The sequence below is a fragment of the Chelonoidis abingdonii genome, chromosome 4 (assembly GCF_003597395.2).
Source record: "Chelonoidis abingdonii isolate Lonesome George chromosome 4, CheloAbing_2.0, whole genome shotgun sequence".
In the NCBI taxonomy this organism is placed as follows: Eukaryota; Metazoa; Chordata; order Testudines; family Testudinidae; genus Chelonoidis; species Chelonoidis abingdonii.
Window position 1 is genome coordinate 1,843,780 of NC_133772.1, and position 14,073 is coordinate 1,857,852.

The 14,073-nt window shown below is 55.5% G+C and overlaps 1 protein-coding gene and 1 pseudogene across 1 annotated transcript in view; both read left to right on the forward strand.

The window, feature by feature from the left end:
* The window catches only part of LOC142046695 (serine protease 33-like), a 151,148-nt pseudogene that overhangs the window by 8,316 nt on the left and 128,759 nt on the right, over positions 1-14,073 (forward strand).
* Positions 7,296-14,073, forward strand: part of LOC116840185 (uncharacterized) — a 47,790-nt gene continuing 41,012 nt past the window's right edge. The window contains exons 1-3 of the mRNA XM_075064738.1: positions 7,296-7,749; positions 8,579-8,746; positions 8,917-9,226. Of these exons, the coding sequence (XP_074920839.1) occupies positions 8,724-8,746; positions 8,917-9,226 (333 nt within the window). The 5' untranslated portion in view covers positions 7,296-7,749; positions 8,579-8,723. The remainder of the gene's footprint in view (positions 7,750-8,578; positions 8,747-8,916; positions 9,227-14,073) is intronic.

The window sequence follows — 14,073 nt, forward strand, 5'->3', positions numbered from 1 at the left end:
GGTTGGTGGTAGATGTGACCATCTTCGACTTATTTCACTGTGGGTGTCCTCGAAAGTGTGGCCCTTCCCATGTAGATTGGTCCAGGCTGAGGTTGATGGTGGGGTGGAAGCTGTTGAAATTGTGGTGGAATTTTTCCAGAGTCTCCTTCCCATGGGTCCAGATGATGAAGATGTCATCAATGTAGCGTAGGTAGAGAAGGGGCGTGAGTGGACATCTTGTTGTTGTTACTAGCTAGCTGCTCCCCTTAACTTCACTGGCCAGGTGAGTTAGATGGGGGAGAGGTGGAGCTGGGCTTCTGCCGATCCGGATTGATGCTCCATGTTGACAAGACGAGACCCAGGGCCCTCTGCAAGACATTTCACTTTTATAGCAGCTTTCCTCTTATGCAAATCTGCACCAGCTTCAAAATCTGCGTCTGCGTCCATTGGGCCTTTGTCCTACTTTCTTCTGGGAGTTGTCCAGATGCTGCACAGAGGGTGTTTCCAAAGGAAGGGGCTGGCTTCTAACCCCTGAGGCCGTCAGTGTGTCTTTAACGAGCCCAGTTGACAGGTCTTACTCTCCTTGGGTCCGGTTCCCAGCCCCTCTCCAAGGGTTGCAACTGTCTGAAGGTGCTACCTTCCCACCTGGCTCATTCACATCTCGTTCATTTAACAGAGCAATTGATTAAGGGAGCTGGGGGGAGATCTTATTCTACTCCCAGCAAAAAGACATGTGTCTTCTACTTTATCTCCTTAGGGGCTATAACATTATCCCAAGGGCTTAACACAAAGTTCTCTATAAGTTTTTCTACATAGGGATCTGATACAAAGTTGTATGAAAATAGCTCAATACGGGGATTTATCTACACCAGGCTAGAAGGATTTCTAGCCAAACCTGGTAAATGACTCGTCTCATCAGCATTAATCTGGGCAAACATAACACTGACCAGTCCACAAAGCGTCCGTGTAACCTGTGAAGGAAACGCCCTACTCCATTAGATCTTGAGGAACAGTCCTGCCTCTCAGTTTCCCTAGCAAACAGGATGAAGTAAGACACCCCCCCACACACACAGGGTCATCCAGTTCCCCACTTTGTTACACCCCACTCACAGGTTGGGGTAGTGGAATTGTAGCATCTCAGAGTGTTCTCAGAAGCTTCATCTCCAGGTCTTCTCCCCATATCAGAAAACACTGTCCCCGTCTCTCTGGTCCATGGCCAACCTCCACTGCCCACTGCTCTGTGACCGAAGTTTCGCTTAGGGTGATCTCCGTCATGCGGGGCATATAAACAACCCTGTTGCCCTTTTATCGCACAATCAGAATAGCCACAATTTCATTTCCCAAGCACCCAAAACGTCAATGCATTTTAACCACAATGATCAAACCATTCACTCTGGAATGCTGGGGGTAACCAAGATGCAAGAGGCATGAGACAGCAAAGGATAATGAACCCCCCGGCCCGCCTCACGGTGGTGGAGAGTCACAGTTCCCTGCAGAGACCCCGCTACTCATTCCCTCACGCAGAATGGACGTGCAAAAGGTGCCTGTCTCAAAGCACTAAACTTGGGAATAAAAAATGTCAGTCACAGGTTTTTGATACACCCTGAAGTTTGTCAGAGATTTATTTGCAAAACCTTTGCACTAAGGGTGAGTCAGCTGTCCTGCTGAATACAACATTCAATATTATGGAATACGTGATTCAGCTCTGCTCTGTTTTACATTTTCTTAATCAGTATTTCTAAGCTGAGTTTATGTTTTAAATGTACTCAAACCTTCATAAGGTAATCATTCCAGATTACTACATGTTTAACTCACTGAAACAAAGACATTCTTTTAAATGAATCAGTCACAGAGCTTTGGTGTGTTCATATCCACGTTCATTGCTTTTAGAAAAAGGGAACATTAATTTACTGGGTGTGATCTCCATAACAACAGGTGTGTTTATGAAATTTCACCAACTTTAAAAAATATGTTTTTAAAGATTGTAGGCATCACAAAGGATTTTATATCTTACTAGGTCCTGATTTTGCTGGAGGGTTCTTTTAAAACTAGTTCATCAGATAGTCAGAAGTAAAGAAAGGGAAACTCTTTGTCCAGCTATTTGGAAGAAAAGGGGTGTTTTTCCTTTAAGAGCTCTCTTCAATGTGTGTGTGTGGGGGGAGAGGGGGTGAAGGGAGAAAGGGATGGACATAAAGGACAGGAAGACTTTGGAAGCAAGTTTTTTTTACTATTGTGATTAAAATGTGTATTTTAGCTAAGGGGCGTGTGTCTTTTGAAGGATTTCTTTTAAAAACTGTATATCTGAAGATCCAAGCATTTAAAGCTAAAGATGATTGTGCATCTAAAAATGGATGCAAGGATTTTTTAGAGATGTGATTTTATAATCTTCAAGAACTCACTCATGAAACATTTTTAAAGCAAATTTTAAACGAAGGTCCTGTGGACGGACGTGTTCTGAGGAAATAATACAGTCATGCACAACTGGTTTTGTCGGTAAATTCAGAAGCTGACAGTGTATCCCTGGGGGTTGCACAGGCCTGTGAAATGGCTCATCGCCCCGTGACAGGCTCTGTAAGTTTCAGGGTAGTGCTAACAGGGCTGGCAAGCTGGAGGCTGTTTCATTTTCACTAAGGAAGACTCACTGGGCTGCAGCAGGCAGCTGTAGGAGCCTACCGGAAGGGTCAGAACAGGGATAAGAAAGTCAGGTATGTGGACACTAAGAACCAGTGGTGCCCCAAATTTTCAGGTGCCCTACGTGTGTATGCCGGAGGATGGTCCTGAATGCCAGGGACCCCAGACTCTTGTGTGCCAAAATCACCAGCAGTTTTAGGAGCATGACATTTACCCTGCAACCTGCTTTTGTCAGTGTCTCTGGTACAGCCCTGATCCCGTCGCCTGCCCAGTCTGTCATCTCTCAATCCCCACCTTTCTTCGACTGCGGTGAGGTGACACTGGAATCATGCCGGGGCTTTGTGGCAGTGCAAAGGGTGGGGTGTGAATAGCTAGGGGAGGTCCTCTTGAAATTAGCACACCCATTGAGGCCCCACCCAGAAACCTTGGGAGAAACCTTAAAATCTTCCCTGAGTGTGATTAACGGAAACACTTCCCCTCTGACAAGTGCTGAGCTCGGGTCTGAAACAAGGGCTAAGGGGAAAAGGATGCAATACTAATTTGGGCATGTCCATACTCTGTATGTATAACTGGTAAGGGAAACATCCTACCCCATTAGATCTTGAGGAACAGTCCTGCCCCTCAGTTTCCCTAGCAAACTGTGAAGTAAGACGTCCCCCACCCCAGGGTCTTCCAGCACCTCACTTTGTTACACCCCACTCACAGGTGGGGAGAGTTGAATTCCAGCAGCTGGGAGTGTTCTCAGGAGATCCATCTCCAGGTCCTTCTCCCCACATCAAAAAACACCATCCTCATCTCTCTGGTCTGTGCTCAGCCTCCACTGTTCACTGCTCTATGTCTGAAGTTTTGCTTAGGGTGATCTCCCTCCCTCAGGGCATATAAACAACCTTGTTGCCCTTTCATCCCACAATAAGAATAGCCACAATTTTATTTCCCACACACCCAAAACTTCAATGAATTTTAACCCAAAGACAAAAACATTGACTCTCGAATGCTGGGGGTAATCAAGATGCAAATGAGACCTGGTCCATGCCAGCCCTTCCTCCTCTTCATCAAAAAAAGAACAAGAATACTTGTGGCACCTTAGAGACTAACAAATTTATTTTAGCATGAGCTTTTGTGAGCTACAGCTCACTTCTTTGGATGCAGAGAATGGAACACACAGACAGGAGATATTTATACATACAGAGAACATGAAAAGGTGGAAGTAGCCATACCAACAGGAAGAGTCTAATCAATTGAGATGAGCTATCATCAGCAGGAGAAAATACTCTGAATTCTCTTCACCAGTGGATGGTAGCAGAGACTTCCTCCCTCACTGAGCTTCAGCCCTGCGCTGGGTGAAAGTCTGAAGACTTCTCAATGTAGACTTGGCTTGACTGAAACCTTTCAGGGCTTGGTGTCGAATTCGTTCAATCGAGGGGGGAAAACATCCTCCCAAAGCTTGAAATGGTTTGATTTTTTTCAGATTCAACTTTTCACCAAAAGAAAAGTTTCATTTGACCAGAAACGATTTTTACCTTGGAGTTTTTGGGCCTTTTTGGGGGGAAAATGTTTTTTTTCAGATCAACCCAAAATGATAATTCCCTCCCCCACCCCAATTTTTCAGAAAGACCAGAGAACAGAAGACCAAGTTACGTGCAGACAGTCCTGCCATGGGGCGGAGGGCTACACCAGTGCGTCAGGGCTGCTTTAGATCGAACTAATGCCTAACCTGCCTCTCCCTGGCCGCAGTTTCTCGTCCTGCCCTCGGTGGCTAAGGCAAACAATTGCTCACCCTGCTCTTTATAAGTCTTTTACGTACTTGACGACTGTTCCCATGTGCCACCCTCGGGCGGCTCTTCTCCTGACAAACCAAACCCAGGTTTTTCCAGTCTTTGTTCTTCAGCTGTGTTTTCTAAACCTTTCATCATACTTGAGTATGGGCCCGGGGACTTGCTCGTGACACGGGCATGATGCTGTGGCTACCTGTGTCCACACCACTGCTGTGGTTTTGCCACCTCAGCGCTGGCGTCGCAGGGCTCGGTCCAGCCCAGGACACACACCAGGGGCTGCGTTGCTGTGGGTTTTTTCCCAGTGCGGGCTGGGGGAGAGGTCGACCCCACTGTGGCATAGACACTGACTCTGTGGGTGCTGTGGGGCTGGACCATCCACAGGGAAAAATTAGTGGGTGCTAAGCTCCCCTCACCCCCCACCCTTCCTCCTCCCCTAAGGGTGCCGCATGCTGATCCCCACCTACCTCCCAGCTGTTTAGCAGCGTGCTGGGGGGGACTGTGACATGCTCAGGGGAGGAGGTGGGGAAAAGGTGGGGCCAGGATGGAGATTTGGGGAAGGAGTTGGAATAGGGGAAGGGAGGGGATGGAGTTGGGGCGAGGATTTGTGGAAGGGGTTGGAATGGGGGTGGGGCAGGGGTGGCATCAGGGCGGGGCCAGGGGCAGAGGTGGGGTCAAGCACCCACTGGCATGATACTCTCTAGTGCCCCGTTCCTTGTCTTCCAGGGCTGGTCAACCCCCAGTGCTCAGCGATTCGCAGTCTCCATGGAAGCAGGCGTCCCGCTCCGTTGGGTTTCACCTCATTTCCGCCCTCTCCTGAGCCCCTGGGGCTTAGACGGGCGGGTTGTTCTCTTCAGCTCAGCCGGGCAGGCCCCCCTGTTGGGAGACTTTCCTGGCTCCTTGGGATTTGCCGTCGCTCAGGTGTGCGGCTGGGCCGGGGTGGGCACAGGAGGGGTTCATGGCTGTCCTTTGCGCTCAGCAGTCCTGGAACCCAACATACGCCCCAGGCCCTGGCTCGAAAACCGATCCTGGCCCAAACACCCCGTAACACCCGTGATGCCAGCTAGCTCTGGACTTCCGTCTTTGGCAAACTCCCACAGAGGCAGTCAGCTCGGGGGCAATATACCGGCATGGGTGTGTCACTGGATGGGGCTAGAGTCCAGGGGCGGGGCCAAAGCATGTGGGTGGGGCTAAGCAGTGGTCCATGTGCCTAGGGCGATAGGGGGCTGGTTAATGGATGCTGAAGGGTTGCGGGGCAGGTCTGAGGGGGTCTTCCTTGATTCCAATCTCTCAGCACTGAGATGCAGCTGCCTCTGGGGGGCAGCTGGGCAACCTTCTAGGGTGACTCTGTGATAGGACCTGACTCCTGGCCTGGGTTGTGAGCTGCAGGGCAGGAGGGGCTGGTGGTGGACAGCCCAATCTGGGAGGTAGCCACGTGGGCTCTGTGGGTGGGGGCAAAAGCACCCCTCACCCCTCACCCCCCAACCCCAGCCCCTATGTCACCACGATCAGCAGTGCCAGCCCCTCTGTCATCAGCCCCATCCTACTCTTCAGCACTGTCCCCCGGACCTGCCGCCTCTACCTCCCATCAGGAAATCCTCGCCCAGCTCCCTCCATTGTTCACGTCTGCTTGGTGGACATAAGAGATGCAGAAGGGAGAGGGGTAGAGATGAACCGGCAACTGCCCATGTGCCTGAGTCTGCAGAGAGCCTGAGCCTATCGCTCGAAGAGGAGGGAGCTGTTCTGAATATGCCTCTAAGGGGCAGGACTGGTGCATCCAAACCACAGGCAGCTGGGCTTGGACTGCTGGGAGGAGGGCAGTCTCCGTGGGGACGTGGTTTCCAGGTAGCCCCTTCTACAGCTTCACAGTGCCCCCTGCATGTGATTCTGAAGGGGAGGTGCTGTGTCCCCACGACTAGTGATCAAACACAGGAAGGAACCGGGGGGGGGGGGTGGAGTGAAAACATTGCAGTGGGAGATGAAGCTGCCGAGCGTCTCAAAGAGAATCCGAGAAATGTGGGGCTGGAAGGGACTTGGAGAGGGCATCAAGTCCTGCCTCAGGCACTGAGGCAGCACCAAGAAAGCCTAGACTGGCCCTGACCGGTGTGTGTCCTCCAACAACGGGGATCCCGCAACCTCCCTGGAAGCCTGGTCCCGAGTGGAGCTACCCTGAGACTTAGAAAAGTTTTTCCTAATTCCCAGCCTCTTGCTGCAAGCTAAGCTGCTTCCTTCTGCTCCCCCCATCGCTGGACACGAAGCACAACCGCTCGCCGGCCTCTTTAGAGGGACCCTTGTTCTCCCGTCCAAGCTCAGCGATCTCTTCCCCAGGCTGAACGCAGCCAGGGCCTGCAGCCGCCCTTCGCTGGCACCTGAATGGGTTTGTCCTGGACATGGGAGAAGGGAATGTGCATAAAAGAGTTTTATGTCTACACTGAGCCCTGCTAGCCGCCCTCCTGCAACCCACTAGACCCCACTCCCCTCCCAGAGCTGGGGACAGAACCCAGGAGTCCTGATTCCCAACCCACGCTCCCACGCACTAGACCCCACTCCCCTCCCAGAGCTGGGGACAGAACCCAGGAGTCCTGGCTCCCAGCCCCACCTGCTCTAACCCACTAGACTCCACTCCCCTCCCAGAACGGGGGAGAGAATCCAGGAGTTCTGGCTCCCAGCCCCCGCCTGCTCTAACCCACTAGACCCCTACTCCCCTCCCAGAGCTGGAGAGAGAACCCAGGAGTCCTCGCTGCCAGCCCCACCCATGAGACTCCACCCACTCCCCTCCCAGAACTGGGGAGAGAACCCACGCTCCCAGTGACCCACCTCCTCTAACCACTAGACATCAATTCCTTTCCCAATCCAGGGAAAGAAGCCACGAGTCCTGGCTCCCAGCCCCAAACACAAGATCCCACCCACTTCTCTCCCAAGGCCAGGAATAGAACCCAGGAGTCCTGGCTCCCAGCTCCCCTGCTCTAACCACTAGACTCCACTCCCATCCCAGACCCAGGGAAAGAACCCAGGAGTCCTGGCTCCACTCCCTGCCCCCACCTCCCAGTGGCTATTAATATCCTCCGCTCTGGCTACACCCCTCCCACGCCCTGTGGCCAATCTCCGGGGTGTCAGAGCCGGGCTGCGGGGCAGAAGGAAATAGAAACCACCTGACTTTTTACTTTCGTTTCCCCAGGAGAAAATCTTGGACACTGGCAGAGCGAGCTGTGGGGCAGGTAACGGGGGGGCAACTACCATCCCCGGGGGGCAGAATTCCCCCCTCCAGTCTACCCCCCCCAGAAGGCAGGGTCGTCCCCCGCCCCCACAACCCACCTGAGATCTGAATTGCTGGTTTCGAAGCAGTGGCACCTGGGAGGCACCTAAGGTAAATCCCAGCCACTCCCCGGACTCGGGCTGGGGCCCGGCCCCCGGCTTCACCAGCGCAGCCCCGCAGATCCCCGTGCAGCGAGCCGCGCCCGGCCGCCAATCCCCAGATCTGCTTTAAAAATCTGAGAGGCTGAAAATCCCGCTGCGCCCGGGGTACTTGCGCCCCGGAGGGGAGGGGGGCGCAGAGCAGAGCAAAGCAGGGTCTCACTAGGCGTGACGGCTGGAAACGTGGGATTTCCTCCTTCAACAGAGACGGAAATGAGTAGTGTTTAGTGCCAGGGAGTCCGGACGCCAGGGTTCTCTCCGGGCTCTGGCAGGGGAGTGAGGGTCTAATGGGTTAGAGCAGGGGGGGCTGGGAGTCAGGACTCCTGGGTTCTCTCCCCGGCTCTGGGAGGGGAGTGGGGGGTTACTGGGTTAGAGTGGGGGGGCTGGGAGTCAGGACTCCTGGGTTCTCTCCCTGGGTCTAGTGGGTTGGGGGGGCTGGGAGCCAGGACTCCTGGGTTCTCTCCCCGGCTCTGGGAGGGGAGTGGGGGTTAGTGGGTTAGAGCAGGGGGAGCTGGGAGCCAGGACGCCTGGGCTCTCTGAATGGCTCGGGGAGGGGAGGGGGTTAGAACAGGGAAGGAGAGGAGCTGGGACCCTGGGCTTCGGGTGCAGTGGGGCTGTGGCATGAGGCTCTGGCTACAGAGGGTTTGCTCATTTCCTGGGGTGCTAGTGAGGCTGGGGGGTGTCCCCAGTACCTAAGGAGAGCACTGGGGCACTCAGAGCTCAAGAAGTGGGATTAGGAGTGTCCCAGCCCTGCTCTGTGCCTCAGTTCCCCGCTCTGCCAGCCCACCTGTTTGAGCAGAGTGGGTGTGAGGGGACTACTCCCTTGGTGCCCTGTTGTCTCAGTTCTCCAGCAGAGTTTGGCTTTAGCCCCAGCCCAGGAGGAGGGGAGATTGGCCAAGTGGAGCCCAGCCTGTCACCCGCTGCATTATGGGAAACGCAAACAATAAAGGGTGAGTGCTCCAGTCCCACCCAATTCAGGTGTAACCTGTTCCAGAGCTGGGGTTAGAGCCCCCGAATCCTGGCTCCCAGCCCCTCCGGCCTGTCCCCTACATCCCCTCCCCGAAGCTGGGATAGAACCCAGGAGTCCTGGCTCACAGGCCCCCTGCTGTGTGTCTCCCAGGCCAACCCCACCCTCCTCCTCAAAGCCAACTCCACAGGGGATGGTGAAGCGACTCCAGGAGGACGTCACCTGCTCCATCTGCCTGGACATCTTGGAGGACCCTGTCTCCATTGACTGTGGCCACAACTTCTGCCGGGGCTGCCTCGCGGCTCACTGGAGCGGGGTCTCGGCCCGGGGGTCCCAGTGCCCTGAGTGCCGGGCTCCCTGCTCCAGGGGCAGGATGATCCCAGACACACGTGTCAAAAGCCTGGTGGAGAAAATCAGAGACCTGCCATGCGAAGAGACGCTGACAGCAACAGGGAGCCCTGAGGTGGGTGCAGCAATGGCTGGTCCAGAGATGCAGCCATCTCTGGGGTGGGGCAGCTGGGGAACAGCCACATGGCTGCACCCTACAGCACAGCACCCCCTAGCACCACGCTGGGGTTCTGGGGTCAGAGGGAAGGCCGGCTAACGGGATTCCTGTGTCCCTTTAGCAAAGGGTCAGGTCCTTGGGCTGATAAGGGGGCAGCTGAGCACACACATGGCTCAGATCTGCTGATAAGAAATTAACAACCGAGCAAACAACCTGTGACTCCATCCAGGGGGCTGGGTGAGGGGACTAACTGGCTGGAAGATGAGGTGGTGCAGAGAGGATGGGACATGGGGCCTTTCTCCTCTAGGGGGCACTGGCTTGGATCTGGCCCAGGGTGGGACTGGCTGGTTCAGGGGCTGGGAATGGGGCACAGGGGCTCTGATCTGGGGCACAGGGGACTCACTGTCTCAGGGGTGGGGTCCCAGCTCTGACCCTGCTCTGTCCCTGCAGCAGGGGCCAAGGGCTCACCCAGAGCTGGGGCGCCCGGTGCAGCTTGTGCGTCTGGACAAGGAAGGGGGCCTGACCCTGGACGAGGAGGCCCTGAGCTGCTGCCTGGAGCAGGGTGGGGTGGGGCATGCCCCCATTTGCCTGGTGTCCATCGTCGGGGAGCAGCGCCGGGGCAAATCCTTCCTGCTGAACTACCTGCTGCGCCGGCTCCGGAACCTGGTGAGTGCAGCCCTGATCCCCTCCCAGAGCCGGGGAGAGAACCCAGGTGTCCTGGCTCCCAGCCCCTCTTGCTCTAACCACTAGACCCCACTCCCCTCCCACAGGGCAGTGCGTGGGGATGGGAGCCCTAGGGTGGCTGGTACCTCACCCCTCCCCGTCTCATGCTGTCTGAGCAGTGGTCTGAACTCCTGCCCCCTGCTGGAGGGGCTCAGACCAGCACAGATCTGTGACCTGTGTCCCCCGGCCACGTCCGGTCAGCTGTGTCAGGGGAGTGGGGAGCCGTGTGTCTGTCTGGAGCCTCGTCCGTGTGTCTGTCACAGCCTGAGGCTGCCTGTCCATCATCATCCCAATGCACCGGTCCCCACGCTACCTGCCTGCTAATAAAATACCCACAGTCCCCCTGCCCCCCTGCACTAATTGCCCCTCCTCCTCTCTCTTCCTCCCCCTCAGGATGTGAAGGACGGATCCTGGATGGGCCGGGAGAAGGAGCCCCTGGAGGGGTTCGAGTGGCGAGTTGGCTCCCGCAGCATCACCAAGGGGGTGTGGGCCTGGAGTCAGCCCTTCTGGGTCCCCACCGAGCGGGGGAAGGTGAGTGGGAAGGGGAGGGAAATGGGGTGGAGGGATGAGTGACGCCATCAGATCTCTACTTGGGGGAGCAGAGCAGACAGAGGCTGGGGGGTCTCTGTGACAGGGGCCTGGAAGGGGAGGCAGAGGACACAGTGTCCCCCGGGGCTGGGTCTCACTCGGTGCTGGGGCATGGAGGGGGCAGATTGGGGAGCTGGTGTGTGACCCCAGCCCATGCCCCCCCCCCCCACCAGGTGGCCGTGCTGCTGGTCGACACCGAGGGCTCCATGGACATCACCAGAGACAAGGAGACCAGCGTCAAACTCTCCGCCCTCTCCATGCTGCTTGGCTCCTACCAGGTAGGCACCAGGGGGCGCTGTGCTGTGGGAACGGGGCAGGGCTCAGCAGGGGGCGCTCTCCCTGGGCAGCCAGGGCTGGCCCCAATGCCCCAGTGCGGCTCTAGGGGGCGCTGTGCTGCAGGGAGCAGGGTGAGATCAGCAGGGGGCGCTTTCCCCTGGTGGTCAGGGCTGGCCCTGATGCCCCAGGTTGGCTCTACGGGGCGCTGTGCTGCTGGGAGCGGGGTGGGATCAGCAGGGGGCGCTCTCCCCTGCCAGCCAGGGCTCGACCCAATGCCCCAGGTTGGCACTAGGGGGCGCTGTGCTGAAGGGAGCGGGGTGGGATCAGCAGGGGGCGCTCTCCCCTGCCAGCCAGGGCTCGACCCAATGCCCCAGGTTGGCACTAGGGGGTGCTGTGCTGCAGGGAGCAGGGTGGGATCAGCAGGGGGCGCTCTCCCCTGGCAGCCAGGGCAGGCCCCGATGCCCCAGGGGCAGTGTGTTTTTTAATTTTTTTTTTTTAAGTTTTTTTTTTTTAAAAAAAAACCCAAATGCAAATTTTCACAATAGGAGGTCTTTTTTTTTTTTTTTTTTTGCTTTTTTTTAAAGACATAAGAGGGCAGAAACAAAAATTTTTTACGACAGCAAGACCGATCCAATATTAACTAGGGGCGCTGTGCTGCAGGGAGAGGGTCATGCTGGTTTCTGCATCTAACCCTGTCCTCTCTGATTACTTGCAATCCTGAATGTTCCAGCCAGATAAAGGACCCTGATCTAGAATATCTGGAGGTGAAGCGGGAGAGGCAGGACGTGGTGCATTTGCATACAGCCTCTCAGGGTTCCCTCCCCACTCTGGGTACAGATGTGGGGACCCACATGAAAGACCCCCCCCCAAGCTTATTTCTACCAGCTTAGGTAAAACTTCCCCAAGCACAAATCCTTCCTTGTCTTTGGGTGGGTATTGCTGCCACCACCGAGTGAGTTAGACAAAGAATCGGGAAAAGGACCACTTGGATTCCTGTTCCCAAAATATCCCCCAAGCCCTTCATCCCCTTCTGGAGAGGCTTGAGAATCAATATACCAGCCAAATAGTTAACAAGGTGAGCACAGACCAGATCCTTGGGTTTTTAGGACACTTGAAAAAACAGAACATTATTAAGAAAAAAGGAAAAGAAGCACCTCTGTAAAATCAGGGATGGAAGGTAATTTACAGGTAATAAGATTCAAAAGACAGAGGATTTCCCTCTAGGCAAAACTTTAAAGTTACAAAAAACCAGGAATAAACCTTCCTCTTAGCTTAGGGAGAATTCACAAGCTAAAACAAAAGATAATCTAACGCATTTCCTTCCTATACTTACAATTTGTAATCTTAGATGCTTAGTTCCAGTCTGGCTTTGGAGACGTATTTTCCCTTGATGACCCAGAGAGAACACACAGAGAGAGACAAAACAAAACCTTCCCCCACAGATTTAAAAATATCTTTTCCCTCATTGGTCCAGATGCCAACCAGGTTATTTGAGCTTCTTAACCCTTTACAGGTAAAGGAGGGATTTTATGCTACCTTAGCTGTATGTTCATGACACAGCCCAATGGGGTCATCTGCCCATTCTACAGCTGGGAAACTGAGGCCCAGAGAGAATCAGTGACTTGCCTGAGGTCAATGGGGTTTGTGGACAGTCAGAGATAGAATCCAGGAGTCCTGGCTCCCAGCATCCTCTGCTTTTAACCACTAGACCCCCCTCCTCTCCCAGAGCTGGGGATAGAACCCAGGAGTCCTGGGGCTGTATCCAGCAGGGTCCAGCTTCTGTGCTGCTCCAGGGCTGGAGCTCGCCCCTGCCCAAGCTCCAGGCTTACGGAGAACAGGGGTGTTGCCAGGACTCGGGAACGTCTCAGTATTTGGCATCTTGGTCTTCTGTTCCTACCATTGGTGGGCAGGGGCAAACAGAGCCCTGGCATGGGGCAGGGGAGAGGGGAACCTCGACATGCAGTTCTGCTCTTTGGCCCCTAGGTGTCTCTGCACCACATGAGCTGTGGGACCCTGGTAACAGACTGAGACAGGCTGGAGCTGCAGTGTGTGTGTGTGTGTGTGTGTGTGTGTGTGTGTGGTAGAGTCCACTCCACCCACCACCCCAGGGCACACGCTGCCCCTGCCCCAGAGATCCCAGCCCCAGACTCACTCCCTGCCCTCCCCGCTCTGCAGATGTTTCTGCACGTGGCCGAAGAGGTGGGAAAGGAAATGACTGGAGTCCATTCAGGTGAGACAACATTCCCCCCCCATCCTCCGCCCTGCCCTGCCCCATGCAACCCCTTCCCTACTGCATGGGATGCTCCTGCCCCAGCCACCCCCTGCCCCAACCCGAGAGGTTCACGCCACTCCTGACATCGTTCCTGTCTCCCCTGCAGCACCTGGACCTGCTGGTGCGGGACTGGAGGAGCTCCATGGTCCTTGGAGGTGACGGTGGGGAGGAGCATCTGAGAGACGTCCGACAGGTGAGTGTGGGGCTTGACATGGGGTCTTTGCCTCTAGGGCAGGGGTCGGCAACCTTTGGGAAGTGCTGTGCCAAGTCTCATTAACTTAAGGTTTCACGTGCCAGTAAAGGTTTTGCGTTCCAGACTGGCAGCGTGGTGTGCAGACAGAACCGCAGACCAGAAGCAGGATTAACGGCTGGTAATGGGGTTCCGTCCACAGGCCTCTGCCAGCCAGGTCCCGGCTGCTTCCCAGTTCAGCCCGCTGCTGGCCCCGGTTCTGTCCATCCAGGCCAGCAGTGGCTGAGAGAGGCCAGTGGCCAGGACCTCGGCTGGCAAGCAGCATGTCACTAAGAATCAGCTTGTTGTGCCTGCTTTGGCACGTGTGCCGCAGGTTGCCGACCTCTGCTCTAGGGGGTGCTGGCTCAAAAGCCGGCCCCTGGGCGAGGGCCTGGCTGGCTCTGGAGCAGGAATGGGTCCAGGGTATTTCTCTCTGTTGATGTGTCACTTTGCCGTTTTCCCCCTGGTTTCGTCAGATGCTGAAGGCGAGATCCCCTTGCAAACCCCCAGGGCCCTGGAAAGTGCGGACCAGAAGCAGCAGCCGCTGTTACCTGATGCCCTTCCCCGGCAAGCGGATCATGACTGGAAACCAGGGAAGCCTGGAGGTAATGGACCGGGACAGAGGCTCTGAGCCTGGGCAATGGGGCATCTCTGTCTCTGCCGGGAACGGGCTGTGGGGGACCTCCGGCTCCGGGTTCATTGCCATCTCCCTCCCCT